Raw genomic sequence first — 27069 nt, 5'->3', positions numbered from 1 at the left:
CCCGCCTTAGGACTTGTGTGTGGGGACCAGCTTGAAAAATCAAATGTAAGGGGAAAAGTAATCTTTAAAAAAAAATTAGGGACCCAAACCTCACAGCATTTAAGTGAGACTTGTCACTAAAGACTGTCAAGAGACAGGCATATTACCTCTTTGTGTATCTATGCAGCAGTCCACTGGCCTGCAGACGTAGGCATAGCCTGCACTTCCGGGTCACAGCCTCAACACCCCCCCCCCCCCGCCCCGGTTCTGGCTGAGTCGAAGCATGCTAACACCTGTCTGTGGCAGCTAGGAGAGAGAGGGAGATGCTTTTGCTGGTTTTTAAATTGCAATGGTATATATGATTGTTCACAAAAAGCCTTTTTGATTTTCTCAGCTTTCTTTTTAAGACAAAGGTCCAGAGAGTCCCTCTGAACAACCCACAGAGGCTGGAATCTGTCTGGTGGAGAAAAGAACCCATTTTAGTGAGAATCACAAAATAGACTTTGCCTTTATTTCTGTCAAGACAAATGTGTTTTCTCCTGCTTGTTTCTCCAGGTCCTTGGGCGGGAGGTATATACCTCCAATAACCAGCTTGGGGGCATCCAGATCATGCACAACAATGGGGTGACCCACAGCATCGTTTGCGATGACTTTGAAGGGGTTTTCACTGTCCTGCACTGGCTGTCTTACATGCCTAAGGTGAGCCCTTCCCACCCAGCAGACAAAGCCCACAGAACCCGGCCTTCCCACCACAGCTCACACGGCCTCTGTGTTTGAGGTCTCCTCTTTATGGTGGAGAAGCTGTTTTATGAAATATTCCTCTGGAAGTTACTGGTTTCTCTTTTTCTTGCAGCCATCTTTGGGCTTCTACCTTTAAAATGCCTTTGGATTTCATTGGTTAGGCCCCTTTCTGGTGTTTTCCTCAGTCACAGAAGCCTTCATGGCCTATCTGGGCTCAGGTCACTGTGGGTTTTCTCTTTCGTAATAGCCATCTATCCCCCCAGGAAGCTTCCCATAAAGTGTGGGTACACGGAAATCAAGAGTCAGAACGTACCTCTTTTTGCCAGGCTCCTACATGAGACTTGAGACCTGTGCATGTTCTCAGGGCTTGGCATACAGTTAGGATGCCTGTAGCTGATGACTGGGACAGATGGGTATGATTCTGTATTTGGTCCCTACTGTCTTTGTAACGATCGTGGCTGAGTCGGGATCATGGGCCTGCTGTTCACTGATTGCTGTGCTCTTTCCTCCCAACCACCTTTTAGAACGTGCGCAGTTCAGTTCCTCTCCTGAACTCCAAGGATCCTATAGATAGAATCATCGAGTTTGTTCCCACGAAGGCCCCATATGATCCTCGATGGATGCTAGCCGGCCGACCTCACCCAAGTAGGTATATATTTGAGGGTCCGGTAGTACCCTGGCCCTCAGGCTGTCAGTCTTCCTTTTAATCACTACCCAATTCCTGCACAATAGTATGTGGCATAACAGAGCTATTAAAGTAACTGTGGAAATGAGACAAATCTTTAAAATAGCTCTCTGAAGATCAAGGTGGAAAATCCTTCAAGAACAAATGAGAACCGAATGAAATTAGATGTATAAGTCAGTCACTGAGGCATACGCAGGGCAGTCACTAATACATTTCTTCTGTTAATTCTGTTCTTAAAGCTCTTATTACTTAATGGGTTCAAAGACTTCAGAACAGTTAAATCTAAGCAATAAAGTCATAGAATCTTTGACCGTCCAGTCTCTGTAAACAGAGATCAGTCAGATCAGTTTTAGAAAAGATATTTGACCCTTTAGTGTGGAACGTGACTACACTCTTCTCGTCAAGCTATTTCTGAGCATCCACCCTGCATTGTACCCTTCATTTCTTATGATATTGGTAAAAGTACTGGTACTTGCTTTAGTTATTAATTTAAGGTTACTTTGTAAGATCATTATTCATGAAGAGATTGTCCAGCACTCTTTAATTTTATAAATATATCAAGTGAGAACAAACCCTCACCCCATACTTATCTAATATATCCCTCTGTCTTATGGCTGATTTTACCTATCTTTAAAACAAAAACAAAACAGAAAAAAAGTGGTGGCTTCAGGTAAGGTTGAATGTACATTCTTGTTTGTCAGTCCATTAGGCTGTTTTAACAAACCTTACTTATCAGGAGGTTCTTTTGTGAAGCCCCAAATCCCCCAGCTACCTTTTGAATCTATTTTTTTTCAGGTTGTTTGAGAAGATGTTTGTTCTTTTTTGCATGTTTATTGCAACTATTTCAAAGAAAGCGAGTGCAGAAGATAATTCATTAAATTTAAGAGTCACTGTGATTTTGTTAAAAGAAAAAAGAGGTCTGCATAAGGAAGACTTAAACCTTTGTCAGTACCCACTCTGAGCTAGGTGGGACAGCAAAGCACTTCCATATACATTATCTTATTTGGGCTTACTACTTCTCAGAGATGAAAAGAAATTACCACTTTACAAGCTCAGAGAAGTTAAGTGATTTGTGCAAGGTCACACAGCTATTACTTAGAAATTAGGGCTAAATCTGCAGCCCAACTATAGATTGTATAGAAAAATCACCAGAGGAATTTTAATTTAAAATTTTACCTGTTGTCTTCAATGCCTTTTCTTGTTGCTCTTAATAAAACTAGTTTTTCTTACATAGCAGAAAAATCACCATAGTAATCTCCCTACCTCTCATTTGTATACCATGATTATGATAAGAACTATGAACCTAAGATATCTGTCAGCCTTAAAATCCAGGACTTTTCTGGGAGAATTCAGAACAAGACTCCATGAGTCCTCCTGGGAATCATGTGGGGAGGAGGGGGTTGCATCTTAGCTGGCTTCTAAGTTCTGCATCTGAACTGAACACAGCCTGCTCTTTGGGGGATTGGGGGGTGAAGCCTACCTACGCTAGCCATAGCCCACCAGTGAGTCCCCTCCCCCAATCAACATAAATAGCCAGGAGGGTTTTTAAAGAAGAAAGTCTTTCCATTTTGATGAATTCTGTTGTTCCAAATCATTGTTACTGAAGTAAGAATCCTAAAATGATCCAAGCATATGAGGTTAAAATTTCAGTATCCTGATGCACTTAGAAGTTTGATTTAGAACCTTCATCAAAATTTGAGCCCTCTTTCATGGGGTGAACAGATGTGTGTGTATGTAAGTGGGGCATTATCCTGGCTATTATTAATGCGACCCACAGAATAAAATGAAATTTGTGATAAACCAAGTTTTCTGTTTTTTGGATAATATTTTTTCATTGACTCCCTAGTAATTCATCCTGCTGTCTATGTGCAGCTAACACTCGCTCCCAAATCGAGTGACTTCAGATTTTAATTTAGTGGAAGCGTTAAAGAAAGCAGATGATTCCCTGTGATAAGTTAAAGCAGATATCTTCTAGGTGAAAAGTTAAAGTCATTTATTAGAGGAGATAGTGCTGTGATATTCTTCAAACTGACGCCCAACACGAGACCAGAATCTAAACGATCGGCTTTGGGCTCACGATAGAGAGATAATTTTGAAATGGATGATCACATTTTACACTGGGGCCATAGAGGCAAGGAATGTAGAACACAGTAATTACAAATTTAGTCTTGATAAAACACTCTCCATCCTGTTTAAGTCAGCAGAGGTTAGCTTGCTCGGATCTCCACTTTTAATTGGTTTTGGACTTGGGTTTTTAGGGGGCGGAGGGCCATGTTCAAATTAGAAGGATCACTGAGAAACCGTGAGCTGAGGGGCAAGCTAGGAAACAGTTATTTGCAGAAGCTTTTATGGGGCCTTGGTCAAACACGGATACCTGTGGAACAAAAGTTTTTTTCTTAACCTAAGATGTCAAAAGTTACCTGTCTTGCCAGTGAAGGAAATTCTGTGTGCAGGGGAGGTTAATGACATTAAGTGTGTGCATCTTAACCATTATATTTTTGCTATGTGTTAAGAGTATATGGGCATGGCCCTTTCTTGTAGAAAGATTATACTTTCTGAGCTGTAAGTAAAGTGGATGTATCTTGTTGCTTTTCTAGCAGAGAAGCCAAGTCCCTTTTCTTTTCCCCAAATTTGGGTCCTCATCTGGTCATTAGTACTTATCATTGGTGTCTTCAGCTTTCCATTAAAAAAAGTCAGTGGAATCAAACAAATTGTAAGCTAAGTTTTAAAATAGAAATAGACATTTTGAAAACACTTCAATGACTTGGCTGCCTTTTGACAAATGTTTGTAGTGTTTTGAAAAAAGCCAAGTTATTTATTTAAAAGCATGCAAACTCTCTGCTAGCTGAACCCCATCGTTTAACAATAAATGATGCTTTTGCTGATAAATGATTCTTTTTATGCAGACTAGCAAATGAAATAGGAGATGATGTCTGAAGGCAGATGAGCATTCAGCTGCCTAATGCGTGCATCTATTATAATATGGTTAAAAACAACAACAAACTCCCCAAAACAATCCCGCAAATCCAACCTTAAATTTGCCAATTCCAGTGCATTTTCAATGGATTGATGGTCTTTATTCTCTCTTTGTTCTCTTTCTTTCCCTTCTGTAGCCCAGAAAGGTCAGTGGTTGAGTGGATTTTTTGACTATGGATCTTTCTCAGAGATCATGCAACCTTGGGCACAGACTGTGGTGGTTGGCAGAGCCAGGTAAGAGCTCTTTTGTTTTGGAAGCTCTTCTTCCTCCCAACTAAAAATGAGAAAGGAAAGGGCCAGGGCTATAGAGATTTTGGGGGGTGGGGTGGTTTGGGGTTATTTTGTTTTGTTTTACCAATAATGCTCTCTTTGTCTAAACTTTCTAAGAATATTGGATTATAGTCATGCCCATGGCAGCATAACTAGAGCACTGGTTCCCAGTAGTCATTTACTGTGTCTCTCCAACGATGCGTTTAATCTGAAGTCTGGTTTTGACATTTCCTTTCTATAATACTGAAAGAAAAGCTCTTTGAGGGCTGTAAAGCCCAAATACAATAGCCGTAGCCCACCAGTGACCTTCCCCTTCCCCAAAGACCATTTTCTTCCCGAAGTAGGTGACAAATGAATCAGACTCATCTACTTTGCCATGTAACCCCAAAGATCTATGTAACCTAGAAGAAGTTCCTTCCTGGCATCAAGATTATTTAAGTATAACAAATGCACGATATTGGCTTATCATCAGCTTTGAATTGCAAAGAAAAAAGTTTACCTGAAACAGGAATGAGTAAAATAAACTGGAATAGATTTGCCGGGCTACCTATATTTTTCAAATGGGAAATTGAAGTTTCTATTAAATTTTAATACCCACTCTAAGAAGTGCTTCACTCAACAGCAAGCTCTGCACGAAATAATCTGTAGCGCTCACTATAACAAGCACCTGCCAAGGCTGATCTTAATCTCGTTCTGCACTGCAGAGACATGCTGCCTTAGGGACCCACATCTGGAGCTCACCTTCCTCTCGGGGGCAATCAGTTTTCCTTATCTTGGTGAAAAGTGGCACCTGCTCAAGATTCTCAAACATGCCACATTGGGTTGAGATTTAGATTCTAGCCTTGAAAATAATTCTAGGCTTTGTGGTTCTCTCAGTACAGGAGGTCAGCATGTCTCATGCTGCCAGTGACGAGGAGCCATCAGATGGCAAATCCAACAGACACGATCTTCCACTGTGACACTGAATAAGAGTCAGGCCTGGAGTCAGCCCAGACTGAAACTCACAGGGGCTAGCTCCCATTTTCTCTCACATCTCAGGTCTTCTACCCTCACCACAGGCTTCTGGGGCCCAGTGAGAACTATTCTTTGTGCCTGGTAAAATTCCTACTGGGGGATGCATTAGAGAGAGAGCCTTCCTACCCAGGATCTATCGGTTTGTTATGGAGGGCCTCACATCACACTCAGACCAACTTTTCTGAAAATTTGTCTGTTACCTATGCTGCTTCAGTCTTCCTGTCTGTTAAAAACATGACAGGCTTTAAGCCTCAGAAAGCGAAACCTTTGTTAAGGTCTTTAAGATCCTCCCACGGGAAACAAGAGAATAATGCTTTACACTTATGATTGGAAGAAAAGGGATTGTTCTGTGAGCAAGATCAGTCAAGCTTGGCTTTAGTTAGCTCTGCCATTGTTTATTGCAACACTCACTCTGACTTCTTCCTTTCTTTCCATCTGATGAGTTCTGGGCTTCTTTCTCCAAACACATACACATGCTCACAAGTATATAAAACACAAATGGAGCTAGCTTCTTTCAAAAGCAATGGCATTTCGAGAAATAAATATAAATGTATTCTTCTGGGATTGTTACTGTAAGTGCTGCCAAAACTCATCTTTGGTATGTATGTTTGGAATATGTGTGCTATTGGCTGTAAATTGTCTTTTATTATTCCATGGCACCTTGTCCAGGGACACACTATAAAACAAGATGTAGCATCTTCATGTGCTAGCCTGATAAAATTTATATGAAGTATAATAGAAAACAGAAGTTGTTCTGAGCTGTTTTCAAGTTCAATAAATAACTGTAATACTCGGATAAAGATGTTCTTTATTAGGTCACATGGGCCCTAATATATAAGTTATAAGTTACCGATTTAGGGTGGCTTTTGCAATTACAAGTTTCCAGTTGGATTGTTAATCATTGTGAACAGAAATATTTCTAAACCCTCCTGTGTACCTCCTGCTCGTTGTCTGGTTGTCTAGAGGGCTTTTGATTCTGATTCAGTGCAGGCAAGTGACAAGGGGGTGGGTGGTCCCCACTCAGGTCCCTGTCAGGCCTCTTGTGATGACAAGAATCCATTTTCAGTAGCCACTGTAACAACCAAAGACCATCCTTCATGGAAAAGTTTGTTATGGAGATGCTGGGGGAATGAGAGACTATAACCCATCCCAGCCTCGGCCCCAAGGCATGCAGCTGAGAAAGTGAAGATTGAATCACATTTTCCAGAGTAAGGACTCATCCTGTACCTGCAGCAGCTGCCACCCCTCCCCCCACTTTCACTCACCCTCTCTTTCTTCCTGATTTTTACCAGGACATCTTTGGAGGACGAAGTTGAGAGGGTATCATGCAGCCTAGATGCAGAGGCTTTGAGCTCCTGAAGAGTTTTTTTAAATTAACATATGTTGGAGATGAAATGCATACTTTCAATATAGATCGCCTATTTCACCAAGAGTAATGGCTGCAAGTTATCCCTGTGCCACTGCTCTTTTCCAGTGAAAGAGAAAGTTCAGGGCTTATTTAACCACCTCTGTACCCTTGGCACGTATTTTTCATCATTTCCATAACACACCTGCACATCCCACCCCCCCCAAAAAATACTCTGGACTTTTTATTAAAATAAAACTATTGTTGTGGTAATAGTATAGTGGTCTTTATCTTTCAGATACTGAAATATTTATAGACAAAATTATGCATTTAATATTTGCTTCAAAGTAACATGGGACTCATGGAGGAGAAACTAGATAGAAATGAAGATGAAACAAGACTGGCCAGGGGTTGATTATTGAAGATAGGTATTGGGTATATGGGATTCATTGTATTGCCCAGTGTAAATTTCAGGTGCCTCCTCCCTTTCAGACCTTTTCCCTCTGTCTTCACCAAAGACATGCTCTAGAGTGAGCTGAGAAATTTCATTTGGCATCCACAGAAAAAGGTGTGTGCGTGCGTGCCTATGTGTGCACACACACATCTAGACTGTTGTTGGGTCTAACTGCTGAGGCTCGCCTAGTACAACCCTTGGTTTGAATGTGGTAGAGAACAGGAGTGATTCTGAGAGCAGTCTTCTACCCCTAGAAGAGTCAGATTTCCCCCTGTTCTCTGTATTTGCAGTTTCCAGCCCCCCCTCCACACACACACTCCACAATCTTTTGATATGGGGCTGGAAAAGAAATGACTAACTGTACTATTTACATACATTGCGTTCTTCTTTGGCTCATTTTTATCAGGCTAGGAGGAATACCTGTGGGGGTAGTTGCCGTAGAAACCCGAACAGTGGAACTAAGTATCCCAGCCGATCCTGCAAACCTGGATTCTGAAGCCAAGGTTAGTAACCTCGAGTACCCTGTGCTCTTGTGCTCAGAGCTGGCTTTCCCTTCTGCAGAACCTGTAGAAATACTGGGGGCATTGCCAACCATCATGTGCTCACTTTTAAGATGACTCTAAATGGACTACAAGCTAAATTCTAATTGAAAAATTACTCAGGCCTTTAGAGTGGTCTTGTTGATGCTAGTAGAGAACGGTCTATGTTCGTTGGGGAGGTGGTCTTACAGAAAGGCAGCTGAGGGCTCTTTGGTCCCAGATTCTCTGAACACATACATGGATGAGCTATTACTAGAATTAAGAAGAAGTCTGCCCTAATGGCAAATGTGAACACCACCACTCACCTTTGTTTTAAAAGGGTAGATTATATTTTCACATCCGGACAAGAGTCAGAAAATGAGGGGTGGGAGAGGCCAGGGAAGAGGTTACTCATCAGTGTCACATCAAGTGTCTGTTGACCAACCATAGTACAGAGAAAGCTTGTACTAAGCACAGAGAGAGGACTGGGAACTATGTACAGTTGGCTTGTTGTGAGGACTAGTGTAGTCGAGTGGCTTAAAATTGCCTTCAGGAAGCCTATAGTGAGGATTCATTCCCAAGACGGCATTCTTCCATTAGAAGCAGTAAGGTTTCCTCCTTCTGACTGAGGAGTGGTGGTGTAATCAGGACTTAGGAATATTTAACAAAGTCAAAGATCCAGGATCCTTTCTTCTTTTTGAATTCAAAGATGATCCTCTTGATGAACAACAACAGTTTTTGTTTGTTTGGTTTGAGTTTTTAAAGTAAACAAGTAAAACCTTGTTCACCTTGCAGAAATTCCCCCTCAAACTCTGTTGTTAACTGTGTCTTCCTTTTTGACTTTCCCCAATAGATAATCCAGCAGGCTGGCCAGGTTTGGTTCCCAGACTCTGCATTTAAGACCTATCAGGCTATCAAGGACTTCAACCGTGAAGGGCTGCCTCTGATGGTCTTTGCGAACTGGAGAGGCTTCTCTGGTGGGATGAAAGGTGACTGGCCTGGCTCTGGGCTGGGGGGGCGTAACTGTTTCCCCAGAACTTTACAGCACAGGGAGGGAGGGTTTATACGGGGCAGAACCAATGGGTAGCCTTACAGTCCGTCACCCTAAGCTTTTTGGGGATTATACTTTCTCTGAAATATATCTTCTGAGTTGCAACTTGAGTGGAAAAATACTGTGTGGTTTTCAATTCTGTACAAAATTTCAGAATAGTCTACTAGTGTGATCTAGATGGGCTGCTGTTGTGGATCTGGCTTTCATAGGTGAATGATAGACTGTTCTGATGGTCCCGGGGAATTGTGATTGTGCTAGCTATCCTCTGTCTCTCTTTTCTGGGCATATTCTCTGTGGATGCTATGCTCAAACGCTCTATCATGCCTGAGGTAGATACCGAAATTAGCCTTCACCAGAAGAAAACCAACAAATTCTGTATCAGAAGCTGTTCTTTGTGGTAATTTGTGGTGTATTTTATTATTATCCAACAACAGCCCTGGTGGGCCCGTGGCTCCAGCGTATCAGGCCATTATTATACAGGCTCCGTTCTGTGCTATGGGAATCGCTTAGTGATGTAGGCAGCTAGTATCACCATTTACTGAGAATCCTCCCTGTGCAGAGCCACCATGGATGGTTCAAGAGAGCCAAAGGAAACTCGTTCTCCCTCTTATAGCAGCGAAGTTCTCTCTCCAATGACCAGAGATTCGTGGCCATGCTGAGACCAGAGACTCCTTACCAGGAGGGGATGAATACACTGGTCAAAGTCAACTTTGTTCACTGGGGGAGAACTCAGGGTTCTGAAGTAGTAGAATGAGTTAGGGGAATGGAAGGAGGGAGGAGTTGACAATGCTGGAGTAGAGTGGTGAGAGAGAAGGACATATAAATGTGAAACAGTGAACCCAGAAATAGCTTGGGGCAGGAGCATCTCTCCCTCTGAGGGAGGAAAAGCCTGAGACAGTTACCCTTTTATAGATTATCAGCTGTGTGTGAAGAGAGATTAGAGCCCCGTGCCAACAACTTTCCCTTAACCTGGCTCAGAAGAGCCCTGGACGGCCAGGCTTCCTTGGTGAAATATGGAAGACTAGGCTGGTTTTTCTTTTCTTTTTTTAAGCTGTAAAGTTCCCCTTTGCCCATATTTGCTGGAGAACTACCACATTTTGCACTTTTCTTGGGGGAGACTTGGACTGTACATGCAAATTAATGTTTGTATACTTTTATAGACTCTCAGGTGAATTATTTTATGACGAAGAGACTAAATCAGTGAAAATGCCGTGCGATGTTGAAAGTATAGGTTAAACAAGTCAATCCTGCACGTTTTTATTGAGTTCCTATGTGCAAGGAATTCTGCTAGCTACTTCTGAGAAAACAAAACTGAATCAGAGACAGACATTGCCTCAAGGAGTCAAGAAAAATGTCTTGAACAAAATACTACAGTGTTCAAAAGAGTATGATACTATACTGAAGTGGTTTTTTCTGGGGGAGGAGCCTGAAAGCCCTTTCATTCATATGTTTGAGGTTTATTTAGCATCCAGTTTCACTTGATCCCAGATTTCTTGGCTGTAAGATTTACATTAAGATGGCGCACCTGGGTGACTCAGTTAAGCGGCTGCCTTCGGCTCAGGTCATGATCCCAGGAGGGATGGAGCCCCTTATTGGGCTTCCCGCTCAGCAGGGAGTCTGCTTCTCCCTCTCTCGCTGCCCCTTCCCCCAACTTGAGCTCTCTCTTTCTCTCTTTCTCTCTCTCTCGCTCTGCTCTCAAATAAATAAGTAAAATCTTAAAAAAAAAAAAAAACAAAGAACAACAACAACAACAACAAAAAGATTTACATTAAGACTTAGATAAGGCAGTGCCAGTACTCCTTAGTTACCTCTCTCCCCAGGGGCCGTTGAGAATTCACTCTTCCTGACATTACTTAGGAGTAAGCCAGCCTGGCTCATTTGTCCTGAGGAGTTCAGAGTTCAGGAGTTTGCTGCTTGTAGGAAAAGCTTCAACTCTGCTGCATGTTCTGGCTCAGGCCCAGATTGGCTGCTAGCCGTGTAACAGTAAGAACAACAATTAAGATTTGTTGAGCTCCTTTCACCAGAAACCGTGCTAACCATTTTACATGCGTCATCGTACATAATCATCACAACAAGCACTTCTAAGGGGTAGGCTATATTATTTATCGGTGTTTTATACACATTGAGACTTAGGTTAAGTAAATTTCCCAAGATCATTTAGCTAAAAAAATGACAGAGCTGGGAGAGGAGCGCAGATCTGTCTGGCTTCCTGTAGCACAGTTGGGTGAGTTTAGAGCCTAGGACCAAGCCAGCTCTACTAGAACATCTCTAGAATAAACTGTGTAGATTCCTGAGAAAGTTATTAGCCACCTACCTGCCCTCTGCTTTGAAGTTGTCCTTGGTTATTATGACAAGAAATTTCAAGAGTTCAGATAGGAGTTGTATATTTTTTTATTGCAGCAAAATACACATAATATTTATCATTTTAACCATCTGTAAGTGTACAATTCAGTGGCATTAAATGTATACACAGCGTTATGTAACCGTCAGCACTAAATATACCCCAAACCTTTTCATCATCCCTGACATAAAATCTGTACTCATTAAACAATAATTTCCCCCATCCCCCTTGCCCCTGCCCTTGGTCAAAAATGAGTTACTGGCCTGACACAGACCAGGGCCAGTTCTGCCTTCTGAATTTTGGTGCTGCTGCATCCGTTCACACGTCACTTAAGGTAAATAAGCTTTAGGGAAGATAGAGATCAGTGTGAACATAGAGGGAAGAACATCGCCTTTCATATTTACATACAGGTCAGGATGTTTTCTACATATTATCTCATGTAAAGGGACCTAAGCTGAGAGTCATTCCATATCCCTTGGGGAGATGTTTGCAGTTTTGGTTTCAGTACTGGCTGGGGATTATGCAGGGAGGGAAAATAAACAATTATGCCATCCCTCAGTGCACACAAACACACAGCCAGGAGCCGACTGCACTGTGGGTAAAATGACTCCAAAATTGTGTGTAATGAGTAGGAAAAGATTAGAGACAGCTCTTGCTATGCTGAAAATTGACATTAGTGGAGGGAAAAAAAAAAACTCTTTACTAGTCAGCCTAGGAGGTCTAATTCGAGCAGTAAAAATATAAATAAATAAATAAAAGTATGTCAAGATGGTATTGGTGCTTTTTTCCCAGTGAGTTCTATCTGGCCGGAAGGCTATTCAGCATAATGCAAAATTAAATTATAAAAACTGGCTGAATATTTAGATGGAAGAGCCATTTGGAAGCAGTTTATTTAGACGAACCGGCAATGACCCACAACAGGGAGACATCAAGCGTGAAATTTACTAGAAATTAGCACCAGGGTCCCAGCCTCAGCATGAATAGCTTGATAGGATGCAAATCCCAGTGATACTAAGCTGCCTTTACTGCTGGTGCTACCAGGTCACTCTCAGTTGGCTTTTCATGTTATACTTATTATTTTTTCCTGGGACAGGTTATAAATAACAATAAAAAAACATTTATTGGAAACTTTAACTGGAATGAAAGTCTATTTTAAAGTCTCTGATTACTTGGTTGTCGAAATACTGTGTCAGCCGGCCCTAATGAACTGATGAGACACATTATGTATATGCAGCTTGTGTATGTCCAATGTTTACCTTCAGCTTCTAACAGATAATCTCGCCCCAAGCCAGTAGGATCTATTCCAGTTTCAAGAGAATGGGGCCCTGTGGAAACACCCTACCACCCTGCACCGTGGCTGCCACAGTTTATCCATGTTGTGTAACAATGAAGGCCCTAGGCAGGGTTGGTGCCTGGATGCTGAGAACACACTGGAAAGGCTGTGTGATCATATGCAGATGTGCTTTGCTCACGGTGCTTAGGAAGTGCCAAGCCCCCGCCTTTCCACTGAAGAACCTATCAGTATTTTCCATTCTCAGTTGCTTTTCTCATGGCCTGAGAATTGACAGTCAGCATATGCATAGCTTTAAAATTCCCTAGACTGATGTCTAGCCTAAACCCTTGGGAGTACACTCTCCCCTGCTACTCTTGGCTGTGCTTTTGCTCTGTCTCAGAAACGAAGGGATTTCAGACAAATGTATGTCAGACTGTTGCCAGGTGCTTCAACCTGCCTTTCAGAATGTGTGGTTTGGGGCTGCTGTGATTCATCATGAGCATGTTGTTTGTACGGTTTGTTTTGTGTGTGTCCGTTCACATTTTAATAGCCTTTGTTGCTTTTTGGGTGTTTTGATGGTTGGATTGTGGGTCTGTTGGTGTTGCAGGTTAGAGGGAGGCATTGTTTTCAGTCCCAAGCTTGTCAGCTTTAATGAAGCCTGATGCCCCTTCGTTACTCACAGTCATGGGGCCTGAAGATAATTGCTCGGCAGTCAGATCCAAGCCCTTCACATAGCTGGTAGTGTCATCAGTACAATTTCTGACTTTTCTGAACATAACAAAAAATCCAGGCAAAATTTACAAATCTTCATTTATTCCAGTCTCTTTTCTGGTTTTTGCTTTACTCAGCCATTGTGTCAGATGCTGGAAAGCAGGTTACCTTGGCCTCATGCTCTTTCCTCCCAGTAAGAACGAGGTCACAGAAAGCGGACTTCAGAGCCCTAAGGATCTGCGTTTGAATTTTACCTCTGCCATTTATTCACTTATTTAACTACCTCAATTTACTCACCTATAACATGGATGTAAGAACATGGTTTTCTGATGATTAAATGATTCATATGTGTGTGTATATATGAAATCATGCTCCGTGGTACACAGCAAACTAGCCATGGTGATGAAAAGGAGAGACCAAAGTTCATTTCAAAAACTGCACACACACTCCGCTTCCTCCCAAACAAACTGCATATCCTATGAACTTGAGTTTTTACAACTTAAATAAGTGGGCATACATTTTAAATACAGTCCTTCCTTTCTTTCTGGGGGCTGGATCTGTTCATCATAGGTAGTATGGGCAGATTTTAATATAGATAGATCTTTAACAAACAGAAGTGACACACTCTCTTCATTTACCTCTACCTTACTTTTTCCTCTTTCACATAGGATGACTGTGTGTGCTATTTTCTGCTGTTTCGCTTTCTCCTTTTATCCACCTTCCATTTCTTCTCTCCGCACGAGACCACCGAGGGCCACTCCTTTCTGTTACTTGTTCAGAGACTGAGACTGTACTCTTGGCAGCACTGAAAAATGTACTGCTAATTACACAATTATTTTATTATGTAGCACTAGTTGAAATACCCACTAAAGAATTAATTTAGTTAAAATAATTTGAACTGAGCAATTATTTTCATAACCACAGAATTAGCGTAAAGCGCTTAAAGTCCTTTATTCCCTGCTCTTCATACAGCAGTTGTGTAATTAGCAGTAAATTTTTTTGGTCTTTGCTTTCCTCCCAAAGGAATAAATGTCTTTGCTCTGATCATATATACAGAGTATGTGACTGTACACATTCCTCATAGAGTAGGGAGTTCTTCCTTGGAGCAACTTCTGAATTTTTGAAGTTTCTGAAATTGTCACAGAGTGGGCAGGCCCGGCAATGGAGAGAGGCATATACTTTGCAGTGAACTGTACTCACCGATGGTTTGTATAGAGAGAGCCATTTTTACTTTGGAGAAGGTGGCAGTTTAATTTGCCAGTAACTACAATGAAAGCAATTTCTATTTGGGTTTGCTCTTAACTTTCTGAAAAATGCTTCTTTGCTTTGGATTTCCAGAATTGATTTATTCCAAATTGAGATCCTTGCTTTGATAGGAAAGTTTGAACTCCGTTGAACCTGTTATTTGGTGTTTAGAAAGGATCCATTGTGGTTCCACTGAAGTGCTCATTAAATATCTGGAATCATAAACCTAAAACTTTGGCCATGTGTAGAATTCAGGGAGCTAGGAGATGGGAAGAAGTCCATAAATTGTTGGGAAACAAATAATAACTGATCCTACTTTCCAAGGACTTTATTTATGCACCAGGGTACCTTTTCTTCAGGCTGCTCCTGGCCTTGGGGGGATTACAAAGTGTGCTCTTTAGCAAAATGAAGAGGTAGCTCTTCTTTTTATGTGGCTGTGTGATATTTCCAATAACTACATATGCATTTTAAGCTTTTTCTCTCATTGATGCCCTGATAAAAATGCAACTGTTAAAGAATTTGTTGTTCTTTCTGGTTATGTTCTTTCCAAAGTGTGTATGTGCTCATCCATTCCTTCAGCAGACACTTACCGTGCACTAACTGTGTTCGAGGCACTGGACAAGACACTGGGGATACAAAGAGGAAAGATGCAGTTTTTGAAGATAAAATTTTTGAAGGCTCCATTTCCACTAGCTGCACATTTTAAGAGCTTATCATATTCTAAGTATCACGAGAAGACTTGAAAAGAGCTTGAATCGTTCCTTCCTTCAGAAAACTTAATGTAGTGAGAGAGATCACATATTGACATGAAAAATACTCAGCATTTGTAGAGCAAGTGTGAATTAATGTGATGAGACCTGAATCCAGCAATTCAGAAAGGCTATAAAATGGATAGGCAATCCACAGGGCTTGCACATTGTGTCTTGTAAAAGACCGTACACTTCTCTTGTGCTTTTGAAGATCCCCTGGAGTCTTGAACAGAATACAGGTGGAAATACCCATCCTCTCAGTCTTCAGGGTGGCCGGACAGGACCCGGGGTGGCTGAACCCCCAGGCCTGTCGCCTCTGGTAGGAGCAGCCTCCTCGTGGAGGCACAGTGTGTTATTTTCTGTGTGTGCCATGATGTGAACAATATTTGGAAGCACTGTTTCATGATTTCTCATTTGTCTCCTTCTCCACAGATATGTACGACCAAGTGCTGAAGTTCGGTGCTTACATCGTGGATAGCTTACGGGAGTGCTCCCAGCCGGTGCTGGTCTACATTCCTCCTCAGGCTGAGCTCCGGGGGGGCTCCTGGGTTGTGATCGATCCCACCATCAACCCCCGGCACATGGAGATGTACGCTGACCGAGAGAGCAGGTAGCATTCCTTCTTTATTTCCATTCACTGTCTCTAGGGGTGCGCTAGCTGTTGGTTTCCTCCTGGAGAACATTAGAACCAAGAGATCTTTATTTGAATCTGTCTATTCCCAGAGGGCTCCCAGGTCAGAAAAAGAGATTTTCTAGATAGTGTCTGCTAGGATGAGAAGGAAAGCAGGTGGGAGTCAGGCTTTCCCAGTGTGGCCCCCCAGCCCACATTCTTGTACCAAGAAGTCCGTCCTCTATTCCAGGCACTGGGAGAAACTTGGAGGGATTCTCTCGATTGTTGTGCAGATAGGCCTGTTCGCTCTCCCTTTCTTAGACGTGTGACAGAGGGAGCTCAAGGCGAGTTGGAGTGGAAGGACTAAATTCTTAGTCTGTGGAGTTCTAGGGTCTTCACCCAGCTCTGCCACTGGCTGGCGAGGAACCTGGAGCAGTCTTACTCTCCTTGAGCTGCTGCTGCTTGTTTGTGGGACGAGCTGCTGGTCACTGAGGTCACTGAGCAGCCCCCGCATTCTCTGATTCCAAGCCGGAGCTGCTCACTCTGGCATTCTGGGAGGCTTGGAGAACACCGTGCTCACGGCACCCAGAGAACCATAAGAGAATGTCCCAGGCTTTTGTCAGGAGGTGGTCCTTGAAAATACTTAAGTAAAACAGACCACATGCAGCTTCCTTTCATAACCTGTTTTCAACCCTTTCCAAAATAGGTAAATTTCACATTGTGTTTCCTTGACATTGCCCATGCCAATTCCTGCCTCCGATCATTCTACTAGAGTACCTGTTTCTCTCTCTCTCTCTTTTTTTTAAAGATTCTATTTATTTATTTGATAGAGACACAGCGAGAGAGGGAACACAAGCAGGGGGAGTGGGAGAGGGAGAAGTAGGCTTCTGCTGAGCAGGGAGTCCAATGCGGGGCTCCATCCCAGGACCCTGAGATCATGACCTGAGCTGAAGGCAGACGCTTAATGACTGAGCCACACAGGCGCCCCACCTGTTTCTCTCTTTCCCCAAGATTTTAGCTTCCTTCTTCAACAGCTGCTTGGGAGAGCCCCGTAGTTTTATTGCAAAATCAGTAGGCTAGCAGTCTGTACTGAGGGACTTATTATTTTTAAATCCAAATCTAGCCCCTGATCTGATAGCAGATCACAGACAATTCCTCTGCAGACCGTGGAACAAGACCACCTGGTTTCAGATGCAGCTCTTTCACTTGTTAGGCTTGGACAAGTCTCTTAATGCCCTGGACCTTAGCTTCCTCATCGGCAAGATGGGGGATAATAGTTCCTTCCCTCATAGGGGATGCAGACTGGGTATAGGATTGCTATGAAGCTTTATATGTAAGCACTTAGAACAGTGCCATGTATATAGGAAGTATTAGCTACAATTTTTTTTTAATGTAAAACGTGGCTGTTGTTTTTTAAGTTGTCCAGGGTAAAGTTCCTGGTACTAGAACATCATTAGTATGCACTAGAAACTAGAAATAACACTGAGACCTCCCCATAGCAGTAGGCAGAGTGTTTTCTCCCCTGCTTGGCCTGGCCTAGCGTGTGGGAGCCCCACCAGCGACTGACGGCTGTGTGTGGGACCGCTCGGCGTCGACCCCTCATTGCACCATTGTAGATGGTGGAATCTGTATTCCTCTTTTGAGATGGAAGTAGACTGGCGTGGTGGTAATGAGAATTATTTTAATTGCTTTTTGCCTGGCCTTCACACCCCACTTAGACACTTTCTGATGCCTGCTTCCCTCCCTGGGGTTACTTCTGTGAGCCATGGGTGGCCAAAACCATAATGAAGCTATTTCCTGGTCTGCAAATTGTAACCAGCCTCATTCTGTTGTCTCCTTCCTTTAAAGTGCCTCTATTTCTGTTTTGTTTCTCTCTGATCCAGGGGATCAGTTCTGGAGCCAGAGGGGACAGTAGAAATCAAATTCCGCAGAAAGGATCTGGTGAAAACCATGCGTCGGGTGGACCCCGTCTACATTCGCTTGGCTGAGCGATTGGGTATGTCTGCTTGTCCTCCTGGCAAATCAATGAGCCATTCAGCTGATTTGTAATGAGTGCATTCATAGGCCAGGGGAGGAAGCACTGAAGCATTTGATCAAATTCATGATAATCTTTATTTACTATCCTCTATATGGTAAGAGCCCTGGTAGAATGAAATAGTATATGTAATAGGAGGGAAAGTGGGACCTTAAAAAAAGCAAAAGTCACCCAAGTTTTCTTCTGGTATTTTCTTATAATTCACAAAGCCCATCTTTCTGGCCTTGTGGGTGTCCTTGTAAAGAATGATTAGCTAGAAGTTGCTGTTGGGGGGCAGGCTGATCAGGCAGAGAACATGCCAGGCTTCAGTGTCCTGTTTCTGTCTGTGTCTTTGGACAAGCCCGCCTCATTTCTGAGGAATGTGAGAGTCAGTGTCACGGGACAGAGAGGCTGGAGACCTACCCAAGGTGGTGTTCTGGGGCCATCCTGAGCTAGAGAAACAGAAGTAAAGACTGTGCACTGTGTGCTTCCACACAGAGGCCGTGGCAGCAGTTGTCCAGGCCCGGGAACATTTGAGCATGATGCTTCCAGCCACTACTCTGTTGCTCATTTGTTTTTGGAGCTTTTGGAAGGTGCTGCAGTTTGCACATAGGACTGAACCCTGGGAGCCCTGTGTTGAGTCCAGAGACCGAATGAGTTTCAGATCCGTTTAAAACACATCTTTCTGCCCAGATCTCCCATCGAGCCCCCTTGCTATGTTGGCGAGGATAATTGCTTGAGGTTCTTTTATTTGTTGGTTTGTTTTGGTTTTGTGTTCCTAAAGGAACACAGTGATTGTCTTTAAAAGGTAGTGAAACTTCATGAATGGAAGGCATAAAAAAGAGAGATGCTAGTTCATTTATGTTTCAAATAGTAACTTAATTAATAAAACACCATTTGTGGACTCTTTATATGCTCACCATCTAGAGACACAACCTTGCGAGTGCTTGTCTACACTCGAGAGACTGCACATCCTGGCAGTTTGGAGCCCTGAGCCAAACCCAGTGACTGGGGTTCTAATAAACCCTGTGTGCGTCCCATTGTTTGCCATCAGGTAACAACCGTCAATAACTCTAGCCCATCTCGGCCTGATCCTTTTATGGGAAGTGCACACATACAACAAGAATTGGCAAAGCTGTTTCTAAAATCTATTGCCACCCAGAATTGTTGAGGTGGTATTTTTCTCTTTCTTCTCCAAACAGGATAATTACTTCTGACCGACACTATACACTTTAATTAAAGTAACTGCAGCTCAAGAGCAAGTTACTCACAACTGTATAGAGAGAGAGCTCTAAAAGCTTCAGCCACTGATAAGCATCTCACTTAGATGGCTCATAATTGCTCCCAGCATCAGGCAGTCGTCGCTGCTGTTTTTACCACTAATTCTGTACAAAGGCAGCAGTACCACAATTGCAGGACACAGTGCATTGTGTAATTTTCTCTCCTTTTTTTTTTCTTTTTCTCTTCCTTTTTTTTTTTTTTTTTTTCTTTTTTGCTGGTTTTCTTTCTGGCCAATTTAAAATTTGTCAAAGTCAGTCTTCTTCTGGATCACTGCCCTTTGATATTTCGCGCACTCCATTTGCCACAAACAAGCCGCAGGGCCGCAGTTCATGCTGACTCTAGCAGAAGCAGAGAGAGCTCCATTTATCTTACACTGCCTGCTGAATTCCTACTCATTAACTGGGGGTTCACTGCCTCTTTTTAACCCCCCAATGGCTGTTATCATCCCTTCAGAGTAACTGGGTGGTAGAAAGAGGGATCCTCTCTGACATCTGTTTGCAGAACCACTGGATGGTGAGGGGTGTGGGGCTGAAGCTTTTTTCTCTTGAAGGAAAGTAATATCGTTCCCACCTTCACCCAGCACCTTTTAACTTTTGAAATACAGGAAGGGGAGAGGGAGGAGATTCCCAAGTGATGGCCGTTTAATCATTTGTTACAAATCATCTCATTATCAATTTCCTCTCCGCATTGAAGAAAACTATATTTATTTAACCTTGACCAAAATGGCACTAGAGAAAGAATCCTTAGTCTGCTAAATGGGAAGCAGGCTCTGGCCCAGGGCAGGTCGGGAACACGAGAGTGGATCTAGAATAGAAATAATCATGTACAAGTTTCGGTTAGGTTGCGTGCAGGTAAATTGTTTTAATTACTAGTTTGTAGACGTTAGCTTCTTCATCTAAAAGTGGGGATAACGCCCCCACTTAGCCACCATGAATATCAGGTGAATGTGCATTCGCTTTGAATCTATGAAGCATTTTTCAAGCATGGGGATTGGCGTCATTTCCTTTCCACATTAATCAGAAGAAGCAGACAGCCACATTTGGTTATCTCTGTGGCATAGGTCTACTTTTGGAACAAATGGTATAGGAAAAGAAATACGAAAGAAATAGAAGAAGTGGTCTTGTCCCTCAGGCAATTGCGGTTTTTCAGGGAGATCATACATACCAAGTGTATTTGTGGGGTCACAGGCCAGTGGGGATGTAACAAGACATGCTATGAACTCAGCTCCTCTGGGGTTTGCTTTGGCTTTTGGCTCCTTTCTCGATCAGTGCCTAGAATCAAAGACTGCCAAGATGCTTTTTCACAAAGTGGGTGAAAATGACCTCATTTTCCAGATTGAGAGATTAAGGCAAAAAAAGACTTAAGTCATCCAAGACACAAAATAATGGACGCCAGAGCCCAGAACGGAATTGCGGTTCCCTCTGTTGTACTTTTCTCAGGATTTCCCCAGATTTGACCTCAGCTGAATACTGAGCCTGATCACAATTAAACAGGAATTCTTTCCCTTTGTTATCTAAAGCCAATTTCACTGAAATAAATCTGATTTAGGAGAAAGCCTGTAGGAGTGGATGTCCCCTTATGTTCTCAATCTCTTCCCAGATTGCACCGGGGAGCACGCTGTCAGATCACTTAGACAAACCAGTGCACAACTGACTGACTGTTCAAAAACGTAATTAGGATTTATTCTCTAAGGATAATGAGTAGTAGTAATTTCTGAACAGCTAACTTCATCTTTTTCAGGTTTCTTATTTTTAAAAACTGACCTTTTGTCATTTTATATAGTTCGTTTGGTTAGAAGGTGAATTACTAGTTTGTAGTTCCGTGATTATCATCGAGCGTGAAAACAGCTATTGATTCCTGATAGAGGTAAAGAGAGAAAGAATGTGATCTGAGCCCAAATACCATGGTCCTGCACTGCCAGATTCTCAGAACAGGCTTGGTAGAGTCAGTGCAGGACAGATAACATCCTACCAGACTGACTGCCTTAAGGAAATTGAATTCCTTCTCTGGAAATAGAGCCCCAGCCCTCCACGGCCTCTTCATGTCTCCCTGACATCCTTCTGCCTCCTCAGAGAGCCAGGAGCAGGGAGTGGCTGTGGGGTAGGATGGCCTTCCTAGCCTGGCCTCTTGACGCCAAGACCTGACCTTTTTCTCCTGGATCCTTACCCTTGTCTTGTGCTCAGAGGGAGATGACAAATCAGTTAAGAGAGAGTGAGAGCTGCCCAGTCCAAGTGTGAAGCAATCATAAATTCCCCTCCATCCCTCTCCCTCAACACAAATAGTCTTTAGGCAAAGGAGCCACTTCGTGAAATGTTATCCTGCTCCAGACACACCTTTTGAATGTGGCCCTGTTCCCAGCCAGCCAGGCAGCCTGCCACGCGGCAACTCGGCTGTGCCCACGTGGAGCACGCCCTGAGAGGGACGGTATGACACAGGCAGGGGCAGCTCTAGCTGAACACTGCGGCTGGCCCGCGCCTGGCCCTTCCACCCAGCACCCTCTCTGCCCAAGGCATCCTGGGTGTAGAGGGAGTATTGTGGCTTCAGGTGAGGATAAATGTGTCTGTAGACATCTGCGGGAATGCCTTCCTCTCAAGCCTTCTCTTTAGCAGCCAGATGACAGGAAAAGGACACTTCCTTGGGTTAAGGGGATTCAGGGGTTAAGCTGGTTTTCTGGCAGAAGTGATCAAAGTATCTGAGCTGTGTGTGCTTTTTCCATCACTTGTGTCCATCTTCAAGATGTTGTAAGCTGAAAAGAGCTAGAGTTGCTTGTTTCAGTCAGAAAGCAGCATCCTTGGCCAGAAAGTTGGAAGGGAAAGAAGTTCTGGTTCTAATGCATGAGAAGTGGGCTCTTGCCCTGTCACCTCTTGTACACACGCAGTGTCCTCACTTAGCACCATGGCCGTCCAAGCACTGGGCTTTGGGGTAGGCAGGTGCCTTTTCCCTGAATTAGCAGTAGCTTACCACCCATCTCATCACACTGATTCAGCAGTTCTTTGGTTTGATGCAATATGGTGCAATAGTGACAGCATTTTCTGGGAAGGACAAGGGGCTGTTTTGGTCTGTTCCATTCATCTGGTTGTATTTATAAAAGCACCTGGGCTTGCCTCATTCCAGGAAGCAGTGATTCACAGTTCTGTCAGATGGAGAGACCTGGCTGGCATTTTGTTGGACTGAACCTAAGCTTCTGCCTGCCTGTGGGCTGTCATCAGAATATGTCTGAGAGACCCTGTGCCCCGCCTGGCCCCAGCTGACCCAGAGCCCCATCCCTTGACCCTCCAGACTGGGGGGCGAAGGGGCGGCGGGGGGAGCAACTAAGGAAAGGAAAATAGTAAAGACTTTGAGACTTAACTGCCTCAAGAATTCAGAGAATTCTGTGCGGCTTCCTGACTCTTGTGTGGACTGTTTGTGTGGGGGCACAGGGCTGCAGGGGGAGTAACAGATTCTTTGATTCCTATTTGGAAATCTCTGGGTGTACTGTATTGATTTTTAAAAATATGAACAGCGGAGCACTAACACAATTGCAAGGAACCTAGGGTTAAACATCCCTGAGAGGATTGCTATTAAAATCAATATGCAAATACAGTTGTATATTTAGATAGTTGTGGCCCCCTTTGAAGAAAAGCAGATATATGAAAATGGGATTTTAAAAAAACTAGATACATTGGGAGAAATTATTCCCATTACAAAAGGATTATTTGCTTTACCAAAGGATTCACTGCAGGGTTCCTTCTAAATAGCTCCCTTAAGGCATTTAAAACAGGATCTGATTTACGCAGTTTTTCCAGAATGCTTTTATGTAAAGAAAGGCACACCTGTGATGGATACAGAAATCGTTTTGCAAGGGTTTTTTTTTTTTTCCCACCCTATCTTACTATCTTTACAGAGAAATTTCTTTCAACATCGAAAATGTGATTACACAGATCTTTTAAACAGCTACTTATGTTTGTACTTCTGAATCTTAATAAGATTCCAGTCTTTTTTATGCTGATTTTTCAGTCTCAAGGTTGAGGTACGGGTGTGTGTTCTTGTATCTGAGATATTCTGGAGCTGAGTGAGGAGGGTGGTCTGGTCCTTTTCTTTAGCTTCATAAGTATTTAACCAATCAAAGCAAATTGCTTTCTTAAGAGAAGGAAGAAGGGCCCATAAAAGTTGAAATTGGGTTTAAATTTACATAGGCTTCTTAGTGTAACTAAAAAATAAAAAACACTTTAATATCACATTCTTTTATAAAACAGTTTCCCTCTTTGCCAGCTTAGGATTGTTGTTCCATAAACGAGAAACTGAGCACAGAAAAGAGATTTCTGCAAGGTCACCTAGTGCCTTTGGCTGAGTGGAGAATTTTCAGCCTACCAGTCTGATTTTTATTCTAAGCTTTGAAGGTCTCACCCCTCCCCCGAAATCCTCCACCATAGGATGTGATCTGCCCGTCCATAGGGTGAGGGTCCCCTCCTCCTGCTCTCCTTCAGTGTCATGGCTGGGTAAAAAACACCTCCTGCTACAGAAATCAGCTCTCTCCTCGGAAGCTTCTCTCCAGCTTTGACCCCATGGAGGAGAAATGTGGCTTTTCATTATGTCCTGGCCCCAGGAACACCTGACAGGCTGCTGCCCTGTGGACACTGGTGGGTCAATTTAACTTGTTTCATTTAAAGGGCATTGGCTCTATATCACTTCTCGGCCTTTTGGCTAAGATCAAGTATAGTATCTGTTCTTATCAGTTTAATATCTGATACGTCCTCTATCCGAGGACAATATATTAAATGGATTTTTGGAATTAGGAGACGGAATAGGAGCTTGCTCCCATCCACTGCACTCGTCGACTTGCTATTGCCGTACTTCCAGGAACCGTGCACCCACTCTGGGGGAAATTTTAAAAATAAAAACTGAATTTAAAAAGAGCATGGGCTCTGAAGCCAGAGTATCTAAGCCCAGATCCCAGCTCCGTGGTTTCCTAACTTCGCAGCCTTGGGCACGTTACTTCCCTTTTTTGTGAGTTGGTTTCCTCATCTGTAAGGTAGCCATCTTTGAGGGTGTTTGCCAGGATTAAAGGAGAGGAAAGGTACTTCAACATTTCTAGCACATAGCAGCACCACGGTAATGTTAGCTCTCCTTATTTGATCAGACTAGTACTGCCCCTTCTGGATTCAGCTCTTTATGTTAAAATATTTTTAACTCTAAGGTTGGATTTTTAGGAGTTCATGGGGACTTTTTATTTGGGGAAGGAAGAGATGGGAGTAATCTACCTTTCTTCTCCCATTTCAGCCTGTTCCTAAAGTAGGATTCTAGAAAAAGAATGACTTTCCTCCCTGTAGCATATTCTTAAACACCCTCACACACGCACACAACGACTTGCTTTCCTAAAAACCCTGAGGCCCTGCAATCTGGCTAGAAAAGAAAGAAAACCATTCCAAGATATTTAATTGTACAGGGAGCTTACAGGATTGATCGAGAGCTTAGCTTTTTACAATAGTCCAGTGAATAAGAAATGCTCCTGACAAACGATCAATGATAGGATAATCACTCTTTATCCCCCTCCTCATTCTTACCTTCTTTCTTTCAGGAGAACAGGGTTCAGAAGTCAAAAATCTTTATAGACACCGCTTTTAAATTAAGCAGAAAATAGACATTGACATATTTGTTAATCTCCCCTAAATCATTACCAGGGCTGGCTGCTTTGCTGTACAAGGAGAGAGGGGCCCTCGGTGTGCTACACAAGGGTCTAACTAGCTTAAGAGCAGCCTTTTATTTTTAGAAAATAAAATTTAGCAAACCTTTTCTCGCCCCCACTTAAAGCACACAAATCCTTGACTTTCTCTTTTGCATTTTAAAATACACACATCCTCTACTTCTGTCTGTTCCTTGCTTTGATGGTTTTCTGAGATAGGTCTTGAACTGTGATCAGAGGCATTAAGGAAGGAATCAAACAAGGCAACCTTTGGGGGAATTTCTGTGATCTTCCTAGTCTCAGGAGGGCCAGAGCATTGCAGGTGTTTATTCTGTTACTCTTTTAAAGCTCTGGAATAGCTTGACTGGGTAGACAAGACCTTTGTTAGTCCAGGAGGCAGCCTTCTCTGTCCCTCCAACTTGGTAAAGCCAACACCTTGTTTCCAGGATGCTGTACTCCTGAGCCCAGAAGTCCTCCCTCTCTGCACCCAGTGCTGAGCTGTGCTCTTAACTCCTTTCCTAACACAATGAACTAAACTCTCCAATTGATCTGCCCTTCTGTGGCCACTGCCGGGATTCCTGCTTGGCCGCTGTTGGTGCCATTTCATGTGGAAGAACACAAGCTTTGGAGATAGCCAGACCCAAGTGTAAATCCTGACTGCTACTTAAGAGTTGGATGCCATTGGGCAAGTAACTTTACATTTCAGAGCCGTGGTTTTTCTCATTTGTAAAATAGATGCACTGTCTGTAAGGTTCGGTTGTTATAAGGATTAGAGACAATGTACGTGAAGCAACTTGGAAAGCGCTCAGTGACATTGAGGTCTACAGCTTGGCAGCGGTGTTAACAGCTGACCCGACCTAGGTCTGAATTGTGCATGGTGACTTACGAGCTATGTGATCCTGAAAGCAGTGTGGTGCCTGGCACATAGTAAGTGCTCAGTAAATGGTACGTGTTCTATATGGTACAGGTGTACACATATATGTACACATACAGATATACACATATGCAAGCACAGTGTTGGTTATTTACCCAGAGGGAGGATGTTCTAAAGGTCTGGAACGTCCTATTCATCCATATCCTTGCTCCTGCCATCCCTTGTCCCTGGCAGGGCTGTGATTTTACCTGCTGTTGTATTAGTTCTTGATCTCACACTAACATGAGGAGCTACCCTTAAATCTTAGGCCTGCCCAGCAGGTTTCAGGGACTCTGGGGTTGGAGCATGAGTGGGGGGGGAGTGGATGCTCAGGGTGCTCAGGGCTGTGACTGCTTGCCAACCAGTACAGAAGTGTTGTAAGACTAAAGTCCCACGGTACAACCAGTCTCCGGCCTGAACATCACTGCGCCTGAGTGTGGCTCTGGACTAGCCTATTTCTACAACACAAGAGCAAACAACGTGCTCTCCCAAGCTCAGACTTACCGTTTGATTAAGGAGTAAAACATACAGTCAGGTGACTCACAGAGGATACTAAGCACTCTGCCCTTAGTGGGAAGTGTGCATAATTTCTAAGTCATGGGCAGCCTTAGACTGAAGAGTGGAAAACAGGGAGGGTAGGGGGGCAAGTGATGTAGAGAGAAAGGCCCAGTGCCTTCCAGGTCCCGTGTCACAGAAGCCATCTACATGAACTTTTAAACACTCCCCAACAGCATCAAGAGGACGAGTTCTTGGATCACTGTAATGAGCGAGTCTAAAGCCACTGCTTTCTTGTATGATGGGGAGATGGCTCCTGACTCACAGAGTGAAGGAAACATTTCTGTTTCACCCTGGCAATCAAGGAACCAGGTCTGGGCTGGTATTAAAACTTCACTTTGGGTGTTCTGAAACAGTGCAAACAAATGACACTGTGTTCATATCAACATGAAGGTGGGTGAGTGGAATGTAAAGAAAGTTGAAGGAGGAATATTTAGTGAGTAATGCTATGGGCCACACTCTGTCTTAGGGACGTGGGATATAAAGAAACAATACAACAAACATGGCTGATTCAGGAGATAATCTCATAAACAGATGTAATGTGGTAAATATGATGATCAGTGTTTACAAAAATATTAGGACAGGGGCGCCTGGGTGGCTCAGTTGTTAAGCATTTGCCTTAGGCTCAGGTCATGATCTCAGGGTCCTGGGATTGAGCCCCACTCAGCAGGCAGTCTTTTTG

General features: G+C 43.2%; 1 protein-coding gene and 1 non-coding gene across 10 annotated transcripts in view; both read left to right on the top strand.

The window, feature by feature from the left end:
* Positions 1 to 27069, top strand: part of ACACA (acetyl-CoA carboxylase alpha) — a 279886-nt gene that overhangs the window by 236398 nt on the left and 16419 nt on the right. For all 9 annotated transcript variants that reach the window (XM_032428663.1, XM_032428660.1, XM_032428658.1 and 6 more), the window contains 7 exons: positions 535 to 678; positions 1245 to 1365; positions 4519 to 4615; positions 7871 to 7967; positions 8836 to 8971; positions 15785 to 15962; positions 17846 to 17958. In XM_032428663.1, coding sequence (XP_032284554.1) covers positions 535 to 678; positions 1245 to 1365; positions 4519 to 4615; positions 7871 to 7967; positions 8836 to 8971; positions 15785 to 15962; positions 17846 to 17958 — 886 coding nt within the window. The remainder of the gene's footprint in view (positions 1 to 534; positions 679 to 1244; positions 1366 to 4518; positions 4616 to 7870; positions 7968 to 8835; positions 8972 to 15784; positions 15963 to 17845; positions 17959 to 27069) is intronic.
* Positions 23921 to 24112, top strand: LOC116647751. The gene has a single exon (XR_004302363.1). It is a non-coding gene; the product is annotated as a U2 spliceosomal RNA (small nuclear RNA).

This window comes from Phoca vitulina, unplaced genomic scaffold, assembly GCF_004348235.1.
Source record: "Phoca vitulina isolate PV1807 unplaced genomic scaffold, GSC_HSeal_1.0 scaffold40, whole genome shotgun sequence".
Classification (NCBI taxonomy): domain Eukaryota; kingdom Metazoa; phylum Chordata; class Mammalia; order Carnivora; family Phocidae; genus Phoca; species Phoca vitulina.
Note: the sequence above shows the minus strand (reverse complement) of the source record. Positions and strands in the feature narration are given on the sequence as shown.